The sequence below is a fragment of the Cryptomeria japonica genome, chromosome 5 (genome assembly GCF_030272615.1).
Source record: "Cryptomeria japonica chromosome 5, Sugi_1.0, whole genome shotgun sequence".
Lineage (NCBI taxonomy): Eukaryota > Viridiplantae > Streptophyta > Pinopsida > Cupressales > Cupressaceae > Cryptomeria > Cryptomeria japonica.
Genome location: NC_081409.1, coordinates 885978954 through 886001941, shown reverse-complemented (window position 1 = coordinate 886001941; position 22988 = coordinate 885978954). Strand labels below are relative to the sequence as shown.

At 38.9% G+C, this 22988-nt stretch overlaps 1 protein-coding gene across 2 annotated transcripts in view; it reads right to left on the bottom strand.

Moving 5' to 3' along the window:
- Nucleotides 1-1864: 1864 nt before the first annotated feature.
- LOC131028013 (nudix hydrolase 3) overlaps nucleotides 1865-22988 on the bottom strand; it is a 250278-nt gene continuing 229154 nt past the window's right edge. For both annotated transcript variants that reach the window (XM_057958133.2, XM_057958132.2), the window contains exons 18-21: nucleotides 3300-3394; nucleotides 3092-3182; nucleotides 2834-2980; nucleotides 1865-2567 (exon numbers count right to left, since the gene is read on the bottom strand). In XM_057958133.2, coding sequence (XP_057814116.2) covers nucleotides 2514-2567; nucleotides 2834-2980; nucleotides 3092-3182; nucleotides 3300-3394 — 387 coding nt within the window. In that variant the 3' untranslated portion in view covers nucleotides 1865-2513. The remainder of the gene's footprint in view (nucleotides 2568-2833; nucleotides 2981-3091; nucleotides 3183-3299; nucleotides 3395-22988) is intronic.

Sequence of the window (22988 nt, the reverse complement as noted above, 5' to 3'; positions counted from 1 at the left end):
TAGGTTTTTTATTAAAGAAAAGTAAATCTAAAATGAAAAAACTCTATAATAAAATTTTCTAGAAAGAGCATTATATTCATTATCAAAATCAAACTCTTATTTGTGAAGCTTGGCAAAAAAATAAATCTTTTTTCAAAGGATAAAACCTTCTAGTTTTCAAAGGATTAAAGGGCAAAACCCTTTGATCTCTCTAATGTTGATTTCATTTAAGAATCATATTTTACTCAAGTTTAAAATTTTCTTTTTGTCTATTGCTACAATAATTGTACTATGGTAAGCTAAGCTACGATACCCACACTCCAACAAATTTGTATTGCTTTAATACCTACACTACAGTAAATCTGAACTATTATAGTGGAATCCATATAACAAAGAGTGTTGTAACTAAAAAACCATTCATAAAATTCAGAATTTAGGCCATACAAATTATTCTCTAGGTTGTATAGCTATAACAATTGATAAAGCTTAAAAAAACCAGATTTTAGTTAATTTCTTTGAAATTATAATCATTCTAAAAATTCATTGTTATCATCCTATTTTGATAAAAGTAAAATATAGAAGATTTTCATTGAAATTCTAAATTCATTTTGGGCATTGATTATCAATTTTTTACAAAGAATAAATACAAAGTTTTCAAGGAATTGTTGTTTGCATAAATAAATAAAAAATTTACCTATTGTCATTTATATTCTTTTTTATTCCATATTTTATTGTATTTGGAAAACAAAAAATCATTGGATTATTAAATATCTAGAAACTGGATATTATATAAATAATTTTGAAGCTCAAAAAACTAAATCAGTATTATATATCCCTAAAATAAATATTGTGGAGACATAAGGGCTTGTTATTAGCCTTGCAATAAAAGAAGTCAAAAAGCTTAAGCCAGTCAAAATATATATATATATATATATATATATATATATATATATATAAATGAAAAAATAGAATTCTATGAATTTATTTTACCAAATGTAACCACCCCAATAACGACACAACTACACCAAAAGATTCAAAGCTATTGATTGAAAACAATCAACAATTTTATTCAAAACAAAAACTACTTAGAATACTTTGTTTCTCTTCTATCAAAGAACATCTAAAATGTTTCATTCCACCATGCACATTCTCTAACATAGTGGTTACCAACGTTCTAAGACCTCTTCAAACCTCATGCCATGAACTCAAACTAATCCTTTTTACAAATTAGAATAGATAATTTTGAACTTTTTCAATTCAAAGTTGAGACTACAAAAGAAGGTATCCATTATGTCAAAATTATCTCGAAATTGAACCCAATCCCAATCCTAACTATACTCAACAAAAAATAAATCATAATTAACTATATAGATTGTAACTTTCTCAACATTTAATAGTTAACATTATTAATATAAAATATTATTTTTAATGACTTCATAATTCTTATTTATCGTCAAATCTTGTAAACATCCTATTGCAATATATAATATACTAATCAACATGACATAATTATTTAATCCACACTTTATAGTTTATGGATATGCCTGGATATGGTATCTGTGCCATATCTGATATGGGAGTATCCTATCCATATCGAGCATCCCATATGCAGATAAAAGTATCTAATATGCAAATACGTGTATCCAAATAGGGGAGCGGAAGTATCTGGCAACTGTGAATAAAACATGCAATTTGGCAGTTTTTGGCCTATGACAGAACAATTGCCACGATATTTCTCCAAACTATTAGATTTGATAAAAATAACTAATGCAACATAGAATCAAACCTGATGTGAGATGACTTTATTATTATCCTATGACATTATTATACACGTTTTGTTAGTGGAAAGCATAAGATTTTGGCATTTTTTCCGTGCTACATTGGGATTTCAATACCGCCCATTTTGTTAAAGATTTTTAACTAATTTTGCATCACCAAAAAAATCCCCACGGACAGCCAACAAGACTTGACTGAGAATGCATACAATATTAGCAGGAAGTAAGAATTCTAGCAGAAAGATGATGTCTTGATTCCTTCATTGGGTTCCTACTCAATGTCAGGAATCTTCTTATTCGATTTTATATTTTCTCTGTTTATTCTTACTAAATGCAAGCTACAAGTCATCTTCTGGGAATCCCAAGTTTAACTAAGACATGAATGATTCTAGTCCAGCGTAAGAAATTTCAGTTTCAAGGTTTGTTATTCTCAGTGAGATTCTCTGCATTTGATTTTCAATTTTATAATTAATTTTAGAGACAAATCTATTTCCATGGCTACATGTGGGAAGACAACAATAAATACTCAAAAAATCTGACTGCTGCAACAGGGCAATTATCCCTGTCAGATATCACATAAATTTGAAAAGTTAATGTTCAAGGAGTCTTCCACAGTCAACAATCCTTGAAAGATGAGGCGCTGTAGCTTCAGTTGTGTCTATCTGGCCATTGGTGTAAAGATTATGTCCGGAGAAACTTTCATCATAAGATGGCTGCTTTTAACTTTTCCATAGTGATAAAGGCATGGTCACATCCTTCCTAGCTTGATAGTTGATTCAGAGTAGTGAATGAGGGATATATGTCTACAGGTACCTATAATGCAAAAACATATTTACATCAGTGAAAGTCCAAATTAACAACTCTATGTATGAGATGCCAACATTAGCCAATCAAAGATTTCACATATCTGGTTAAGGCATCAACATGATGAGCTGGTGAAGGGATCAAGATATGAGAATAAATTTTTGGAGTGTAGAAAATAGTTATACTATGCTTTTTCATTTAATAGAGTCCAAACACGTAACATAAGTTGACTGATTTCTTCTCTGTAGAAAAATTTTAAGCATCAATTCCTTTACCTGAATAGCTTCCAGATGTGAAAGTGCTAGTTGTAATGGCTGTGTTAATGTAGCATACTTATCCAAGAGCAATTTGGCAGAAGGTTTGTCACCCTTTGCTTGTATTGTCATTATTTCCCTGCTCAAAGTCTCAACTGCTTCTTGCACCTATATAGTATCAATAAAGCACTTAAGAACCAGAAATATTTGACCACAGTGAAGAACTAATCCTGACAATATTTTCTATCAGATGTACACAAGCATGTGTTTGATAGGTACCTTCGTGAAATCAACGGATAGCGTCCCATTTGAATGCATTAAAAATCCTCCCTTCTCATATATCCAGTTGAATTGCAAAGCTTGTCCTTTCCTGCATAGTATTGAAAAATAAATGTGAGGAACAAAGTAATAAAATCAATGTGTAAAGAGAAACCATGACATTTAATAAAGAGTTTAGAAGTAGTGAAGAAAATATAGGTGTGCACACCCATGGGCCTCCTCTAGTCCAAATCTGACTGATCGAAAGCACCCAGCAAGGAATGAAACATACATCGATTCCGATAAACTTTTAGGAAGCAATCCCTGACATTGAGACACTGCAAATGAGTATAACAAGATCTCCACAGATATAAACCATAAAAGTTTGAACATAAATACAAATGTAAAACTTAATGTTCAGGTGCATATTTATAAACTTTTAGGAAGCAATCCCTGACATTGAGACACTGCAAATGAGTATAACAAGATCTCCACAGATATAAACCATAAAAGTTTGAACATAAATACAAATGGAAAACTTAATGTTCAGGTGCATATTTATAAACTTTTAGGAAGCAATCCCTGACATTGAGACACTGCAAATGAGTATAACAAGATCTCCACAGATATAAACCATAAAAGTTTAAGAACATAAATACAAATGGAAAACTTAATGTTCAGGTGCATATTTACAGTGTGGGGTTCAACGTTCAAAATTTACAAGAAAAGTCATCTTTTTCTCAAATCAGCCTATGAGATTGAGAAACCATAGACCTGTCCAAAGGAAACCATCGAAATCTCTCTGAATGCCTTGAAGAAGAAATTTCCATATAGATACATGCTATCTAAAATGTTTATAGGAGTTTATCACAGACTTGTTATTCTTATATATAAGCTTATGAGTTGTAAAACAAAAATTGTTTCTTTACTATCATAGCTTCCCTGATGCTGTACAGCAGAGCTCTTCTGTTGAACATTCATTTCAATTCCTCTATGAAAGGTGGAGGTTCTTGTCTTCTACCCAGGCTCTATGAGTGATGTTACCCAGGGCAAAGATTATTCTTTATAAAGACACATGAAACAGGAGATAAACCTCTGTCAATCTTCTCTCTTTTCACATGGTTCTCAAAGTTTACAACCAAGCAATGCCATGTTCCTAGAGGCTCAGAGGGGATTTCTCTTGTCTTTTTTCAGAACAATCTGACCTCTATAATTGGAATTAAACAACATGCACTCATGTTAGGTTCTTCTGGTTACTAGTGTTCAGAGGAGCTTCAAACTTCAATTTTGCATTGCAGTCTGTGTAATGTCCCCATTTTTATGTGATATTATGTCGTAAGCTTTTGGCGGATTTCCAAGTTTTTCCCATAGGCCTCCAAGTGGGCTGGCGAGAACTCCAAATTTAGAGTGTGTTGGTTCAGTCTTTCTTTCTGATGTTGGATTTGCGCCCAATTGGTGTTTTGGATTGCAATGACACTTTCAAAACGTTTAGGAACTCCTGGTGTGTTCTCCAAAAAATTTGGAGTGCACGTCTAATTTTAGCAGGCCTCCAGGTTGTCAACTTTCATTGTCCCACTAGCTCAGTGTTGTCACGGCATGATGAGTTTCGATTCCTCAACTCTTAGTAGTGCTTTCTACAACTTGGATGGGTATCTTTTAATATTTATACTAAAGTTCTAATGTTAATGTTTTATTATTTAACTTTAGCGTTATAATTTTATAAAGTAATGTTATGTGCCCCTAAAATGGATGCCTAGAGAAAGGGGACTAACACTTGAAAACATTTTAATATTTCGAAAAAGATATTTGAGTGGGAACTGTAACATTTGAAATTTGAAATTACTTTTTTTCCCTCCAACTCTATAAAAGGATCTTGGACTCTCATTTGAGTATGCAGAAGAATACACATAAAAAAGTGCTATCAGATTGAACTTGCAAAGACCTTCCAAGATTGAGGACAAAAACCCTCTTTTGGTTGCTGTATTCAGATCTGAGAGACAATCCCTAGCCGGTTGGAGTGATTCCACATAGGGGTCACCATTGTTTTCACAATATAGCAAATTCAGGTTATTCATAATTTCATAGCATTTTGATTGAAGATGTTTGAAATTTTTTGTTGCATTGTTGGTGTTAACAGTCTCCTGGCTGGGCGTACAACTGTGCCAGATGATGCCCTAGCTGGTTGTGCCTCAGGTTCAGTATTGGAAAGGTGTTCAGAAAAAGGTTGGGTATCAATGGTTAGGTATTTGGTGTAGTCTGATGATATTATTTTAGATAACGATAAGTTAATATATTATACAGTTAAATTAAATATTTAACTTTATCATTATTTAGTATATTTTAAAATAATGACTATTTGGGCCCCAAAATTAAAGTGCAATGCAAATATTTAATAAAGGGAGCCTTCTGGAAACTTAGACAAACTTTATGAAGTCTTTGATTTTATTTTAATATTTTAAAAACGCTATTTGAGTGAGCTGACCCCTTCTGAGAAAATATAAAAGAGAAAGTCCGAGCTCATTTCTCTTATGTTGAGTTTGATATTTTGGATATTGCTTCTTGTTCAAGAGGAGATTGTTCTTCTCAAGGGTTCGCTGTTCATTCATTTCTTTTTGCTGGTTGTTACCTTCCTCAAGGATGGCCATGCATTGCTAAGGAGGGATGTGAGCTTTTTAGAGCTGGTCAGCTAGGGTTTTGGTGTCTTCTTCAGCAATTTGGGGGCATCATTGCTGAAGTTTTTTGGAGTTTGGCATCTATTTTAGGTGTGATAGTTTGCAAATTTCATAAACAGCTCAAACTAATTCAATGCTGCTATATTTGAAATAGATATGTAATGCTATTTAATGATTTGGGATGCTCTTACTTTTGGGAAAAATGGTATTTTCAAATAAAAAATAAAATATGGAATTTCCAACTTCATATATTTCTTAGTTATATTGATTTTTTGAGTTGTTAAATTGTTGCCAATTACTTTATTATCTGCACTTTGTTTATCATCTCAAATCCATTGCAAAAACAAAAAACAAAAATAAAAAAAAGGCAAAACAGGGTAACATATTACAAAACCACATTGAGTCTAGCTAAAGATATCTTTCAAATCCCAAACTAGGAATCTAAAGAGGGTTTCCATGGTCAAAAGATTATGGTAGAACTCCCAAGTTCAATCTGGCAAGATTTCAGCGTGAAAATATTCAACATATACAAATGAGACCTCTCAAACTCCTTTTATAGCTTCAAAGGGAAAAGTAATTTGAAATAATATAAAATTATTCATTTTTCCTACCAAAAGACCTTTTTGAATAATAAAATGACTTTTCATGTGGAAGTCCCCCGCAATTTTCCCTAGGTGTCTAGTTTTGAGGGGGAAAATAAACATTAGAAACTTAGTGTATATTTTAAATGCTCCACCCAAGTTACGGAAAGCACTACCAAGGCTTCAGAATCCAATTTTGATGATGCCATGAAGAAATTGAAGCAGTGGGATATTGACTAGTGTCAACTTGAAGACTTACCCAAAATAGACATGCTGTCCAAGAAGTTTGGAGAACAGTGTAGAGTCAAAACCCTTCTAAAAGCATCACTATGATCCAACACACTAACCAAGCTCAATGCCACAAATATAAACTTGAAATACTAAACCTAAGTCCTCCAAGAAGTTTGGAGTTCTCCCCCGCACATCTAGAAGCTTACGGGAAAACTTAGAGACAAGCAAAAATCTCATGAAACAATGTCACATAAAATAGGAACATCACAAAGGGTTTTCATTAAACTTACACTTAAGAAGGGTACATGACAAAACCCAAAGCCCCAAACCAATATGAGGATTGGTAACTTAGGTAATATTAAATGTTAGCTTAATGTATTATGTAACGTGTTAGGTTGTTGGATAGTTAGTATTCAAGTAAGGAGATTTCTTCTATGTTCCACATGATGGGGACGATGGGACAGTATGGGATGCAATCTGAGGACAATAGTCCAAGGATCACCTTTTCAGAATGGTGATATACATAGATGTGTGTATATATATATATATATGAAACTCCATACTCACTGCCATATAAACCATATAGGCTTTGCTTGCATAAGAAAGTATATGCTATACTTGCGTAAGAATGTAATAGAACAACATAAGCTGACCATCTGTTATAATCTCTATTTAAGTTATCATTGCTCTTCATAAGATGTGGTCAATGAGAACTTTGACTTGGGCACCTTCATACATGCATCTGTTGAATGAATTTTCCTATGTCGGCCAAACACAGAAACATTTTATTTCATTTCCATAAGAACATTTACCTATAAGGGAGTCAAGCTTAGTCTGATTCTCTATCATAGATCATTGCTATTATTATTGATAGTTGTATCTTCTTTGTAAAGATGATCAATGTGTTCCTTTTGAATTGTCACGATTTCTCTATGTTAGTGGCTTCTCTATATCTCCCTAGATATAATCATGTTATCGATTGCATTAGATTCTGAGACTACTCTGTACTCATAGTCAACTCAAATCTATGTCTAGTCACAATCTTTTCTTTTTATTCTCAAGTTGCTTCTCTCCATGGTATGCCAGCATTAGTTTGACTCTATTTTATTGCTGCTCCTTGAATGTCACTTCTTCCTAAATGACAAACATTGGCACTTCCTTGGTTATCTGGTTTACTGCCATTTATATAAATCTCTGCTTATTAATCTCCTTACTTGTAAACATGTTGACATGACAATGAGATCATGCTTTCAAACATGTATTATTACATTGTCAATTATTTCCATCATCATATACTCTTGACTTTAATGACATCAATGGCAATTTTTGTCTTTTTGGCTTCTTGACATCAATGACAACATTTCTAACAATCTCCCCCTTTGTCATTGATGGCAACCTATTATTTCTCATTCTTCTAAGTCTCCCTCATTCTATATTTCTCCCCCTTTGACATCAGTGGCAAAGGGATGTGACCAACTTCTTTGCTTGATGGTGGGATTCTTTCTTTGATGTTCCCCTATCTGTAAGGCTCCCCTTTGCTATAATACTCCTTTCTCTTAGTTTCTTGGTCTTTTGTATTTTGATATGCATGAGTGACAAACTTATTTCTCGACATCAATGCCATCGTTCTTTTTTTTGTTTGAATCTTTCCTTACATAGACACAATCTGCAATCTTCATGTATTTACTGGGTGAACACTACTACCATCAGATGTTTCCAAGCTGAAGCACTTGAGAACACCAATAAGATGACCCTATGCAGAAACTCTTAGAATGACACTGATGTGATCTTTATGAAGATTGACAGCAATCAGCTCATCCTTTTCTGGTCACATTTCATTGACTAGAGACTCTGATCACATTCTTTTCTAACTTTCTCAAGGCTGTAGTTACACTATCTCCACACAGAGGAAAGTCATGACAATTAAAATTATTACTAGCATGAAATCCAAATGCCCATTGACTGTGATTGTGAGTGAACTGAGAATCATAGATCTCTAACCATATCTTCTCTTCCTCTAATATTTTGTCAGCTTCATTCATTGAGTTGTCCTCTCCATTTGGGTGAAATTATAGTGCAATGATCAGCTCCCCCTGGCTTTATACTTCTTATGATCATAGTGATACCTCTTGTGCATGAAGCACAAGCATAGATTTCTCCTCGTTTTGTTTCTCTGGCTCTTGCCTTCTTTTCCAGATTTTTGTTGGTTCTTTCCTTTTTTTTAAGGAAGAGCATCCATTTTCTTACTCTTTCTAAGTGGTTTTACAAATTCAGTTCTACAAAACCGGGCAATATGACCAATGTTGTTGCATTTATAACATATGACATCATAATCCACTAAAGAAGCACATGAATTGTAATTCCTGCTTGGTAACCCATAAGAGATTCTACTCCAACCAAACTTTATTGCATATTTTCTACAATAATCGCTTTGTGACCAAATTTGTTGCATGAAAAACAATGGCTATTAAAGGAATGATGAAACCTAGTCATTGTTTGTTCCCTACTGTGAATGGTTTAAGTTCCAAAATGAATCACGAATAAGCACAAAACATATACTAACAATACAACTATGCATGTAACATTCATATGGCAGAAAGATGTTCTTTATTGCATCCCCCAAAATATTCAGTACATAAAACTTATTGTCGGGGTTCCCTTACATGGCAATATATACTAACTGGTGGTTGGCGGAAGTACCAACCGTTACAACTAACACGGTAACCCACACGGCCGACTCCAAATGTAACAAAAAGACATAACAATAACTTAAAAGTTTTATTCCCTAATTATAGCCTAACATCATCCCCCCCAAAAAAGAAGTCGTCTTCTAGACGGCAAACAAATGGAAGCTGACGGAAACAATTTAAACTAATGTGAGGAGGGGTGAGAAGGCGTCCCTGGAAGTACATATGACTAAGATGTGCCCGCTTGCTGGAGTCGCTTTGTGGCCGCCAGTTCCCACTCTCGTGCCAACTTGACCATATAGGCAGCCTCAACAATTTTGTTGCGGGTTTTCTGAATCTCATGGCCCTGCACCTGCAACTGTTGCTCCTTCTCTGCCAATCGGGCCTCCAAGCCTGCTACCTTATCTGTCAGCTCATCCTTCGCCTTACCACTCACTTCCAACTCTTGCACGTGCCTAGCAACTATCTCCTCCAACATGGTAATCCAAGAGTGCTCCTAGGCCAATGTTTTCTTGACACTCTATGCTTCCCGCAGTGCCTGGTTCCGCTGGGTCTTCATAGCTTCCATCCGCACCACTACAATACGCCGATACTTTAGGACTAGGTCCTGAAAAGCTGTCTCTATTCCCCGCATGGAACCATAAAGCCCACTCTCTTCTGTCACTATCATGTTCCTCATCCAGGTATCCGTCATCTCTGGAGTCTTTGTCTTTGGCCATCCTTTGGTCGTGAAGCATCGAAAGAATTCCCCCTCATAGTCTTCCCTGATAAAGGACAGCAGGCGCTCGGCCACTTGAGCTATCCTCGGATCCTGGCCAATTTCCACGCCCTTCACGATATGGCCGACATCACTCAAGAACTTCGCCATGCCCTCCAACTGGAGTGTACAATGTTGCAAGGTGTCACTTGGGTCTGCGCAGTCAAGTTTCTCCAGCCAAAGTATAAATTCTTCTATATGAGGCAAGGAAGATTCCCCCCTCCCTTCCTAAACTTCCTTGTGCAATGTAAGTTCTTTTGTAGACCTGGGAATATGGAGATCCTTCCTTGCAGCAGATTCCATACTGCCAATCTGCAGAGTGCTGGTATCAAGTCCTCCATCCCCACCAGGTGACAGCGGCAGTTCAAGCAATTTCTCCATGCTTACCCCAAGGGTTTCCAACAACCAAGAGTCGATCGTCTACTCCTGGTGGTCATCAGCACAGGTGGGACTCAAGTGTGGGACGGTCTCCTCCTGCCCAGGGGTCACTCGAAGCGGCGATGGCGGTGATGCCTCCACATCCACGACATCAATCACCTGGGTTGGTACATCCCTCTGCTCAAGAGGGTTCTCGGCCACCGTCACTTCCACTGCCATGGTGTCTCCTACCCCTTCTATCACCTCCTCGGCCATTGAAATATCACCACCCTTCGTTCCAACCTCAATTGGCCGTCGGCCCATGGCTAGAGCCAAGCGAAAACTGTCATCCTCTCCACTCTCATTGTCGTCAAACGAGGATGCCTCCACAACATCTTCCTCACTATCCCCGTTGCCTGCACTATGAGATTGCCCAACATCATCTTGTCGCCTCTTCCGTTGTGGTTCTCCGTCGGCTGTCATGATGTTCAAATGCGTCCAATAAAAGATAGGGGGGGTCTATATGGCTCTAGCCTGGCTAACGGCAACCAGTCGCCCCTCTTTTCCAATGGCACTCTTGTACGAACAGCATCCAGGAACATGGCAATGGCATGATGCAACATAATAAAAACCTTGTGCTGGAGTCCTAAGCATTCACGGATGCACTCAGAAAGAAATGAGGCCCAATTGAAGACCGTGCCATTCCGCAACCCGTTCATCAAATACAGCATCCACGCGGTGATGTTCGACCCCCGACTGGCTCCTGTTAGTCTTCTTTTGATGATGTCCATGATGCATCGCCACTCTGCATTGGCCAGAGATGTCCGCTTCACCCCGCAGCTACTGCCAAACCTCCATATGCTGTCCTGTTCGCTCTGTGTTAGGTCCCCTCGGCAAACCAGTCAGACCAGTTGCTGCTTTTGTTCTAATGTCATTTTTCTTTCAATGACAGGGCTGTCCTGGTTAGCAATTCCAAAAATTATGGCAAACTCATGGGCGGAATAAGAAATGGTGAGGTGACATCCCCCATACTGTACCATAGACCTATGTGTATGCCAATCATATCTAGCCACCATCCCCTTCAATACATGCTCAAATTCCTTAATGCTGAAGACTGTGTTGACGTGTATTTTGTACACTATCAAACACAGAATAAAATACCCAAGGGTACCTTATCCTCTCTTGAGTAAAGCCTCTGATTGCTGAAGATGTCGCGAAAAAGGATCAATCGGGATGACTCCAAGGTTCTTCGTTGTAGGATCTCTACGTGTGGATAAGCACCAGTGGTCGTTGTGAATGTTGTTTCTTCAAGGGGCCTTACGTTTTCGAACTGCAGGAACAGAATTTTCCTAAAACTAACAGGTTCTCAAAAAAGATCAAAAGATAGGGTTTGCAAGAGATGAATTCTAATCTAACCCTAAGAATGACTCGATGTAGGCTAGACTTGGTAAGATTCTACCAATTTCAGTATCGCCAAGGAATTACAACTCTACTAGAATTGATGCGATCTTCTAAGGTGATTAGTGATTTTTCAAATCATCAAGAATTATAGACACTACCATAAAGGTACATATCAATAGTTCAATAATGATTGAAGGTTCAAGCAATCCAGATATCTCCAGTTGACCACACAAGGTGTCCTTACAATCAGTAAGAAGCTAGTGGTTTGGAACGTGAATCTCACCAAAGATCAAGCCCAACACTTGGTCCTTCAAACTTAAATACTACTTCGACTGAGAATGATTCAAGAAAGTAAACAACCATGAAAGTAGCCACAAGAATTGCAATAAAACACCATAACTTCAATATTTTATTGATCTCAAAGCCAAAATAGACAACAATTGCTTGAAATTCTTTTTTCAATGCTCAATCTTGCTACAAAATAACTTTCTTCTCTCCAAAAGCTCTAATCTTCTAATTTCTAATTGCTAATCATCTAATCTCTAATATCTAATGACAAAATGAAAATGAGTGAGGGTATATATAGCATCCTCAATTACAATGAACGGCCCAGATCAAAAGAAGATCAACGGCTGAGATTTTGACACCTAAACCCTAATTAGGGTTTGTTACAAAAAGTTCCCTTTTTAGTTGAACAGTATTAAATGCATAGCCAAATATTTAATTGGCACAAAAATCGAGGGAACATAGACCAATGATAATTAAGATGCCACATCATTTTATAACAACCTCTCTTCTAGAACCTTATTCCCCTTCCAATGCTCTTTCTTAGCATATGCAATGAATCTGGACACAATTCCTTCGACCTCAGCAATAGGAATCTCGGGAAGATTCCTCATTCGTTCCTCCAAGTGGATAACCTGATCAAAGGCCTTGAGAAGAGCCGTATCCCATCCAGGTTCGAGTTCTTTGATCTTCTCAATCAGGAGCATAGTAGCGAACATTTGATCCCGTTGCCCATCTGTGATGACACTCTCACCTTTGCAAAAGATGACCTTGACTCTCTCTTCCAACTCTTGAAGGTCCACATCTGTCTCAACTTCGATCCTCCGGCCAAGAATGGTACATAGCACTTCAAACACCTTATCCTGAATTGGATGGATGACGCCCTCCACTTGATTGCATTTGGTGCTGATGTCCTCGAAAAGAACCTCCTTCATCTGAAGTAGAGTTGACCACTGGAGTAAATTATGAGCTCCTCCATCCATTATCTTTTCTTCTGCTAGGATCTTCCTTGGTGTTTGCCTGATCACTTGCAAAACAGGAATGATAACATCTCTAGTGTGAGCAAAAGCGGCTACCGTTATCATCAGGTTGTGGACGATCTCAAGGACCTGGATAGCTCGGTGGATTGTCTGCATCATTCTTGTCGTAAATTCAACGGCAACTGTGTGGGATTTGTCAATCCAAGAGCTCATAAGCTGAACCAAGCTCTTGACTCTTTTTGCCTCGCCAACTGATTCAAGGGGAAGTTCTTGCACAGGAGACACTACTGGATCCTGACGTCCCAAGGGCTGATTGAGATGACTAAAGTAACCTCTCCAAGCACCGACCTCTCTCTCAAGCTTTCTATTCTTTTCCATTTCTTCCTTAAGCTTGTCTTTAAGCGCCTCAAATGAATCGATTGCCTCATCCAGTGCCTGCTCAGCAATGAGTGGACCAAGTTCAAACGTTTCTACATCATACTCCTCTGCGAGAATTTCACCTTCATACTTGTCCACTACTGGTGTAGCAATCTGTAATTTCCTAGACCTTGTCTCATCTGTGATCATCTTGGACATCTTCGTGGCCTTCCTCTTCTCCGTTGCCTCTTGAGAATTTCCTATAAGGCTCTCTAGGTCAATTACATCATCTTCATCCTCAATCACAATCACCCTCGTCAGTCTCTCCTTCAACCAATCTGGAATGGCAGATCTCGTCTCTTTAACTTGTATTTCTTTAGGCAATGGTTCGTCTTCTCGGATTTCAACAAATTGTCTATACAGCTCAGCTGGCGTGGTCGGTATACCAAACTTTGCAATAAATGCATCCTTCATTGCGTCCCAGGTCCTGATTGACCCTGTAGGTAAGTGAATGAACCAGAAGTACACCTCTTCTCCCAATGAGTAGGGAAAGAGCCTACATGCTACATCTCCATATTCGACTCGTCTGTTACGAAGAAGGTCTTCGAACATCTTGATATGATCCTCTGCTGTACGATTGAAATCACTGACATTGAACTTGGAACAGAAATGCTCTGGATTCTTTGGCATGTCGTGATAGATTGCAAATTCCAATGGTGATGGGTTGTTGATCAGCCAAGTAGCGTCGTTAAGCACATGAGCAGGAGGAGGAGGAGGAGGAGGAGCATTGTGAGCCATCGTGCTTCCCGAAGTTTGAAAGCTTGACAAGAGACTTGATGAACTGGCTTGGCTTGTCAGTTGAGAAACTGCCTGGATACTTGCTCGAATTGCCGCTTGTACTTGTTCTTGAAGAGATGGAGCTTGTGATGACTCTTCTAATCTTGGTTCAAATTCCTTGGGAGTATCTTCTCTTTTGACTCGCTTCGACCTTGAAGTAAACTAAAGCTCACCCAGATTTTTGACGCCTAGTGTCGACCTCAATATCCTTTGATGTTTCTCAGGCGAGAAAGAACCAATGCGATCCAGCGTGAAGATTTGTCTTGCAGAGATTATTGCAGGTTCCTTTGATTGCGAAGCTCTCTAGCGGCAGCCCTTTGGTTTTCTTCAACTCTGTCTTCTTCTTGTTCCAAGATGATCCTTACTCTATTATACTCAGCTTCGCTTCTCCTTGTGTTCCACGATAGGTGATTCAATCCTGAAACAATATCTTCTTGAATGTTGCCTATCTCCAAATTAGGTTGCACTACTTGATTTGATCCTTCATGTGGCAACACCATCGTGATACATGATAGATCTGCTCCTTTAATTCCTCGGATTATGGGCCATCCTTCTAGCGCCAATTCTGCTCCCTCCACCTCTTCTTCATCAATGATTTGAGCTAAGAAGACATCTGTGTTGGTCAAGAAATCCAGTATGTGCTTGTCATCTTCAAAAACTTGAAAATTGGTGATGTTATCCAGGACTTAAGGTACTGAGGTTAGCTCTACTGTGAACTTCTTCAATCCTTCCATTGCTAATGGTATCAAAGAGCTGGCGGCTTGTACAAGGGAATTAGCCACTTGATTCTGATGCCTGTATATAGATTTGATGTTGAAGGCCTCGAAACTCTCGATGAGGTCCCAAACTCGATTTCGGTATCTAGTCAACCTTTTGTCATGGCACACATACTGCCTTCTAATTTGCCTTATAGCTATTTCTGAATCTCCATACACTTGCAGTAATTTTGCTTTCTTTTTGATAGCCATCAATAACCCATGAATCAAGGATTCATATTCAGCCACATTGTTGGTGCAAGGAAATTGTAACCTATGAGCGGCAAGGTAAGTTTCTCCTGTCAGGCTAATTAATTCGTAGCCTCCTCCAGATCCTTGTTTGGACTTAGATCCATCGAACCTTAATGTCCATATTGCATCTCCTTGGTCTTCTGTTCCTTGATCTTCCTGGCTTTCGGTTGATGTGTCGGATAGAGTTTCATCCTCTGAGGAGCTTTCAACTTCCGAATGTTCCATTTCTTCTATAATCAATGTCTGTGGGACCCTTTTGTATACTTGTTCTAATGCAGTCTGGCACAAAGCACGGGACAGTTCTGAATGGACGGCATTATGTATCCTGCACCAGTTAGGGAGGAGTAGATCTCGGACGGATGCCAAGTTACCAAGTTGCATACTTTGTTGTATGTTTCTTTGGACGAACTTTCTGAAATTTTCAAACATTCCATCATCTTCTTGGTCGGATCCTTGGTCACTTTCCACAACAATTTATGTAGATTCCATCACCTCTTGTTGACCATATTGTCGGTTTTGTATCATCAGGACCTCTCCCACTTTAGGTTTGTATGTCCCTAAATCCGATTCTAAGAACAGGACTTCATTATCTTCCCCATACTCAGTTATCATAAGTCTCAATCTTGGAGTGTTGTCGATTTTGATTTGGTTTGGGACTCCTCTCCAGGGTAGCCACATATGTGCAAATTCGGTTGACACATACCCATTCAACTTTCGTGACCAATCTCTACTCAGAAGCATCCCATATGAATCAGGAATATCTGCGACTGATATGTCTATGAAATTTTGAACCCTTGGGTCCACAGCCAATTGCATGTGGATATTGTTCAATTCTAGCTGAGTGACCTTTCTTTTGGTAGGAGTGGGAGTTATTCCTAGTCTCTGACAGACAGCCAGGGGCATCACATTACTAGAAGCTCTTGAATCATAGAGGCAATTGTGTAGTAATTTCCCAAAAATTCTGACTGATAGCAAGAACGGGGCCAGTTCATCTTTTCCTTGGGAAAGGACTAAGGAATCCCCACTGTGTTCTTGATGTTTTACTTCATTGATCCTCGGATTATTATCCTTTGCTGGGCCCTCTTCTTTTGAGTGGTCCGCCTTGTTTGGAGATTTTCCTTTCTTGACCACATCTTTCTTAATGGCAACTTCTTTCCCTGGAAGCATCTGACTAGTGGTGAGGCTTTCTTTGATGGCGGGTTGAGCTTTCTTAGTCTCGCCTCTTTTGAGTAATACTTTTCCTTCTAACATATCTGCCTTTTTGGCTGGGAAGGCTATGGTCTGGACCATGCATTCGTCTTGTTCAGATTGCTCCTTGTTATCAGCTTCCTCTTGGGTCATATTGATGGTAGCTTGGGCTGTGTTGGCCGCTTCTTTGGACGGATTTTGAATATTTGACCTTACTGGGCTTGAACCATTTAGACTATTAATCACCGCATCTTTAATTTCTGAGACCTTGAGTAGCTCATAGAGCGGTAGGCTAACTTTGACTTTCTTGAGTTCTTCCAACACCAACACGGCCAATTTCTTCATTTCATCGCCCTTGGGAGGTGCAATATTCTTTTGCCTATATTCTTGCGTATGCTGAGGATACTCTGGATTATTGCTAGCCTGTGGATCTGGAGGAGTAGAGAAATTGTTTGGAGGAATCGATGTAGTTAAGGGTTCCTAATTTCTCTGATTTCTATGATATACTCTCTGATTCACACCTCCTGAGGACTGGTGGAATACCTCCTTTAATGGTGGAAAATATTACTCTGAGTCTTCAATGGGTTCATTTGCGGATGCAGGTGGGAACTGGGAACCCGGAGGTACCATCGGTCCATTAGCAGATTCTGGTGGAAATCTCCCATTTCGAGCCTGATTATCTTCTTCTGGTGAATATTTGTAACTTTCTACTATCATGGATTGATCATACAGCGTAGTTGGGACCATTTCGTATCCAGTCGTGGGTGGATTATCAGGTGGATCGTTGCTGCGCATCTCCTGTTGGAATATGTCAGCCGCAATTTTGAATTCAGGACACTGCAACTTAGAATGCTGGTTTGTATTGTGGAGTCTACACCAGCTGGATAAGGCTGCTTCTGCTAGAAACACTTTGCTGGTAGGATGATTTTCTTGATTCTGAGAATTTGATGGGTTGTCCAGCGGCGTCACCACGTTTCCATTATTAGGAGCAGTATTCCATGGTCTCCTTTGAAAGCCTTGGTTGTTATTTCCCTGATAATTGTTCCTGAAACCTTGATTATTATTTCCTTGGAAATTTTGATTGCTCGTATGTTGACCATGGTTGACCCTTTGCATGCTTTGAAGTTGATTATTCTGATTCCTTAGATGAGTTACTTCGGTTGACAGCTTCTTGACTTGCTCAATCAACTCTTTCATTTCATCCTTTTCTTCCTGTGTTCTTGAGGAGTTTGTTGCGTTTTGCAGGTACACAGGTTGTGCTGGTGGGGCTTGTGAAAGTGCAGCTCCGGGATGAAGCACCAACTGGTTTGCCGGCTGTACGTTAGGATATGTTGCTTGTGGAATAGGATTCATAACCGGAGTCTGGTTGGCCAATGCCATACTAACTGCTTGTATTTGATTCGGTGCTACAGCAGGTCCCATATGTAGTAGCGGCCCAGTAATATTCTGTCCCATGTGCTTACTGACTTCAATAGCCTTTGCATATGCTGCGTTTAAATCATTCGGGATAGGATGTGTCCTTACGAACATGGCGGTAAGATGATCTAGGGCTCCATAATAGATCTCCCTTGGGTCAGCGATGAGGTAGGGGTGTCGTAACATCGTGTATGCGCGGTGGAACCTGTTGTTGAAATCCGGAGGAGAGAACATGAGCCAATCACTATTCCAAAAGGTATGGTGGAGTTGGAAAGAATCTTTGATCCTGACAAATTAAAAGAGATGAAAAACCACAGTATGGAAGGAAACATGTGCGACACAATCAACATTGGTGATGACATACAAGTTAAGAATGTGTTCATTGGAAAGGCTTGCACCACACCGGAAAGAAATGAAATCTTGAAAAATATAAGAGATTTCCCTGAAGTCATCGCATGGAGTTATGAAGATCTCAAGACTTATGACACTGCAATTATCACTCACACAATTCCTTTGAAGCCAGAAAGCAAACCGTTTAGGCAGAGACAGAGACCGGTTAATCCTTTGTTAGAACCCCTGATATATCAAGAAGTTAAGAAGTTGCTCTCAGCCAAAATCATCTTCCTAGTAAGACATTCGACGTGGGTCGCCAACCTGGTTCTGTCAGGAAAAAGAATGGAGAGATCAGATTGTGTGTTGATTTCAGAAATCTCAACCGAGCTTCAAAAAAGGACAATTATCCGCTACCATCGCTGGATGAAGTATTGCAGATTGTCAATGGGTCGCAGATGATGTCTTTCCTGGATGGATATTCAGGTTATAATCAAGTTTTGGTCGAGCCTGAAGATCGACTAAAGACCGCTTTCACTACCAAGTGGGGTACATTTGCATACAAAAGAATGCCTTTTGGACTTATCAATGCCGGGGCCACATTCCAGAGAGCCATGGATATCGCCTTCAGGGACCTAATTGGTAAATGCATTATTATATACATGGACGACATCACAGTTTTCTCCAGAAAAAGAGAAGATCATGTGGATGACTTAAGAAGAGTCTTCCAAAGGTGCAAAAGATATGGTGTTTCTCTCAACCCGAAGAAATGCATATTTGGAGTAACAGAAGGGAAGCTTTTAGGACATGTCATTTCAGAAAGAGGAATCTCCATCGATCCTGAAAGAGTAAAAGCTATATCAACCATCAATTTGCCCGCCAGTAAGAAGGAACTCAAATCATTCTTTGGTAAAATAAACTTTGTCAGAAAATTCATCACTGGATTTGCTGAGATAGTCAGACCTTTGAACGAGATGCTGACAGACACAAAGATTGAATGGTCGCCACAGGCCAAGAGGGCATTCGAGGAGATAAAGACGGCAATCGGAGAAGCGCCGGTACTGATCAGTCCTGATTACCTCAAACCCTTCTACTTGTATTCCTTCGCTTCTGACTACACTTGTGCTGCTATTCTCACCCAGAGAAGTGAAGAGAGGGACGAGAATCCAATTGCATTCATGAGTACCCCGCTGAAAGATGCAGAACTCAGATATCCCAACATTGAAAAACGGGCATACGCACTGGTCAAGGCCATTAAAAAATTCAGACATTACCTCTTAAGGGCCAAAATTTATGCAATAGTTCCAGATGCAGCAGTCAAGACTCTCCTCATGCAAAATGAACTAGGCGAGAGAAGAGGCAAGTGGGTCGCCATTATCCAAGAGTTTGATATTGAAATCCAACCTATGAAACTTGTTCGGGGACAATCTTTGGCACAGACACTGGCAATTGACGGACCCGGATTAATCCAGCAAGTTTATGAATTAGAGGATGTCACCCCTGATGAATGGTACAAAGAAATTGTGACATACCTACTCAACAACAAGTGCCCTGCTCGCATGACACCCACACAGAAAAGAGCATTAAGAATAAAGTGTCAACATTATATGCTTCAAGGATTCGTTCTATATCGCAGGAATCACGAAGGAATATATCTAAGGTGTGTTGGCAAAGATGAGGCCAAACAAATAATTGAACATTTTCACTCCAAGTTTGGGACCGGACATGGAGCCAACCTCGCTACAGCTCATCAGATCTTGAGAGCAGGATATTACTGGCCTACGCTTTTCAAAGACACATTTAATCATATCAGGACTTGCCACACGTGCCAAGTCGCAGCTTTCAGAGAAAGGAATCCTGCCATGCCATTGAATCCAGTGATCGAAGCAAGACCATTTGCCAAATGGGGGATGGATTTTATTGGGGTCATCAACCCCGCATCCTCGGCACAACACAGGTATATCATCACTGCCACTGATTATTGTACCAAATGGTCGGAGGCTCAAGCTCTCAAGGTATGCACTACCGAGGCCGTAATTAAATTCCTAGAGGAAAACATTATCACAAGATTTGGGTGTCCTTATGCATTGGTTTGCGACAATGGCTCAGCCTTCACATCATTGACATTTTCAAATTGGGCTTTTGAGTATGGAATAACCCTCAAATTTTCATCAAATTATTATCCTCAGGGTAATGGGTTAGCTGAGTCAACTAATAGGAACCTACTCAGTGTTATTAAGAAACTGCTGGAAAGGAGTCCGAGAGAATGGCACACCCAATTGAGATTTGCCCTCTGGGCAGACAGAATCAGGACCAAGAACGCATTGGGGATTTCACCTTATTTTTTGGTTTATGGCCAAGACCCGGTATTCCCCATGCAACTCAGGATCCCAACCTTGAGATTTATCCAGGAATATATGGAAGACACTGATGTTGTCCAAGCCCGATTAACACAATTGTTGAATCTCGAGGAAAAGAGAGATCAAGCGTTGGAAAATTTTGCAAAACATCAAGGAGTTGTGAAAAGATGGTTCGATCGACAAGCTAGAGTCAAGGCGTTCCGGACCTCAGATCTTGTCTTATACTGGGATAAAGCACACGAGAAGAGGGGAGAGCATGACAAATTTGATAAGCTTTGGAAAGGCCCTTATCAAATTTCAGAGATTTTGGGAGAAAATGCATTCAGACTGAAAACTTTAACCGGAGAAGACGTCCCCTTGCCTGTCAATGGGAGGTATCTCAAACATTATTTCCAGTCCTAGGATGCAAAAGGCCTTCCCTTGTACATAGCTAGTTAGTTTGTTTTCGTTTTTTTTCGTTTGTCTGGTTTGTTTTGTTTTGGTTTGCCTTTCGCTTTGTTTTGGGTTTTAGTTTAGGTGTTTTGTCTTAGGTTAGTTGTTTGTCCTGAGGGGTATCCATTTGAAATTGGGTGATTTTGTCATGAAGCACTCTAACTTCTCACTTGATTGTTGGTTTCATTTGGACAATTATGAGGTCTTTTGGAAACGCAAAGAGGTTTCTTTTGATAAAACTTTGAGTCAGGCCATATTTGCAATGAAGTAAGATTGGATTATTGAACTCAGATATTTTTGTCCTCCAGTTATTATATCTTTTCACACTTATAATCTCCGAGTCGTTGTGGTTTTCAGGCAAAGCTGTGATCGGTGAAAAATCTAAAATCTGGCTTCAACGCCACCGCAATCCTCAAACCCTAGTGAGCTTCACTGCTTACAAGCCAAAAGAATTGATGGAACCAAAAAAAAAAGCAATATCCAAAGGAGAAAGTGAAAATAAAAATCAAAAGGAAAAGAAAATGAGCCGACGAAGAAATATCAAATTGGCTAAAGGGAATATACGAATAACTCCATCGGGGCTATAGACACCTGGCCGGCAATGGAGCAATGTTCGTGAGCTTGCGGCGATAACCTCGTCGGGACTATGGAGGTCCGACTGGCAGCGAGGCTCTATCCAGGATGCTTTTGGAGTTCAGATAAACTATGTAGCTTATCACAGGGGAACCTGGAGGATCATGATTGTCTTGTTGAGGGGAATTAACTCATTTGCACACACATGGGTAACTGTGGACTTAATACTTTGTCTCAATATGAGAATCTCTTCTCGTAAGTGTTGTTTAACTCCTTGTTTTATTGAGGGAGGTTTTCTGAGTTTTTCTTCAAGAAAGATTGATTCCCAAATGTTTACCAACATTCTCAGTGGTGTCGCCAGATGTTGTGACCATTTCACACATCGCCCCATTAAAATGGGGACCCCTTTCTTTTCGCTTTTGTTTTGCCTGTTCTTCTCTCTGCTTTCAGGGTTTTTGAGTGAGTTGTCTGTTTGGGCTAGGGCTAAACCTTAGGGGTTTCTTTTGGACATTATTCAAGCTAAGTCCAATCAAATTTTGAAAGTTATTAAGCGTCCTCCCGAAGATTGAGATTGTTGTAATAAGGTAAGTCTGTCAGGAAGTCAGATAGGTCCCGGGTTAGGTCTAGTCAGGGTTTTTGAGGTAAAATCCAAAATTTTGTCTAATTTTGTCTAAGTGTTAGCATTGTGAAGGTGAAATTGTGTATTCTTGCCTAGGTGAATTTTGATCAAATTTTGGAGGCAAGATGATGCCTGAAACAGAAAGATCGCTCCTGTCCTTCACTGGAGGCTGTCATAACCCCTCTTTGGACATTGGATTATTGTGATTAGCTAAATACGATAATTAAAACATTTATTAATTAACATTGAATAAGATTGGAAAATCGTCTCATTTATGAGACTTCACGGTTTTCCTCTAAAGTGAGAGGGTTGTCATAAACCCACATCCTGGTGATTAATAATAGATTTTGTGATTCTTCATCATAATAATAAATTATCATTTATTATATAATTAATAATTGATGTTAATAATATTAATAGTAATATTAATCATTCATTGATATAAAAATAATATTAATATTATTATTTATTAATTTGTTATTTACGATTACTTACATAAGAGATGATATTTGGGGCCAACTACGTGGACAATTAGCTTTGAAGAAAAGATGACTAGTATCAGACATGGGATAATAAGGAAGACAACAAATTCACATGTCTTCTTTGATCTCAATGATCAGAAGTCAAACAATGAAGTAATTATGCTCAAACCGATTACAGATGAAGACAAGAACAAATACAATGGTGACTTACGAAACAGTAATTAATCCACGATTCAGGGACAGCAATGATGGAACAGCATTTCCTAAGATACTATGACCAAGTAGCTTATGTGGTTAATGCCTAGACAATGCAGCGACTCATTACAAACATCAAAAGCATATGCAACGTAGGAAGAAAATAGTGCA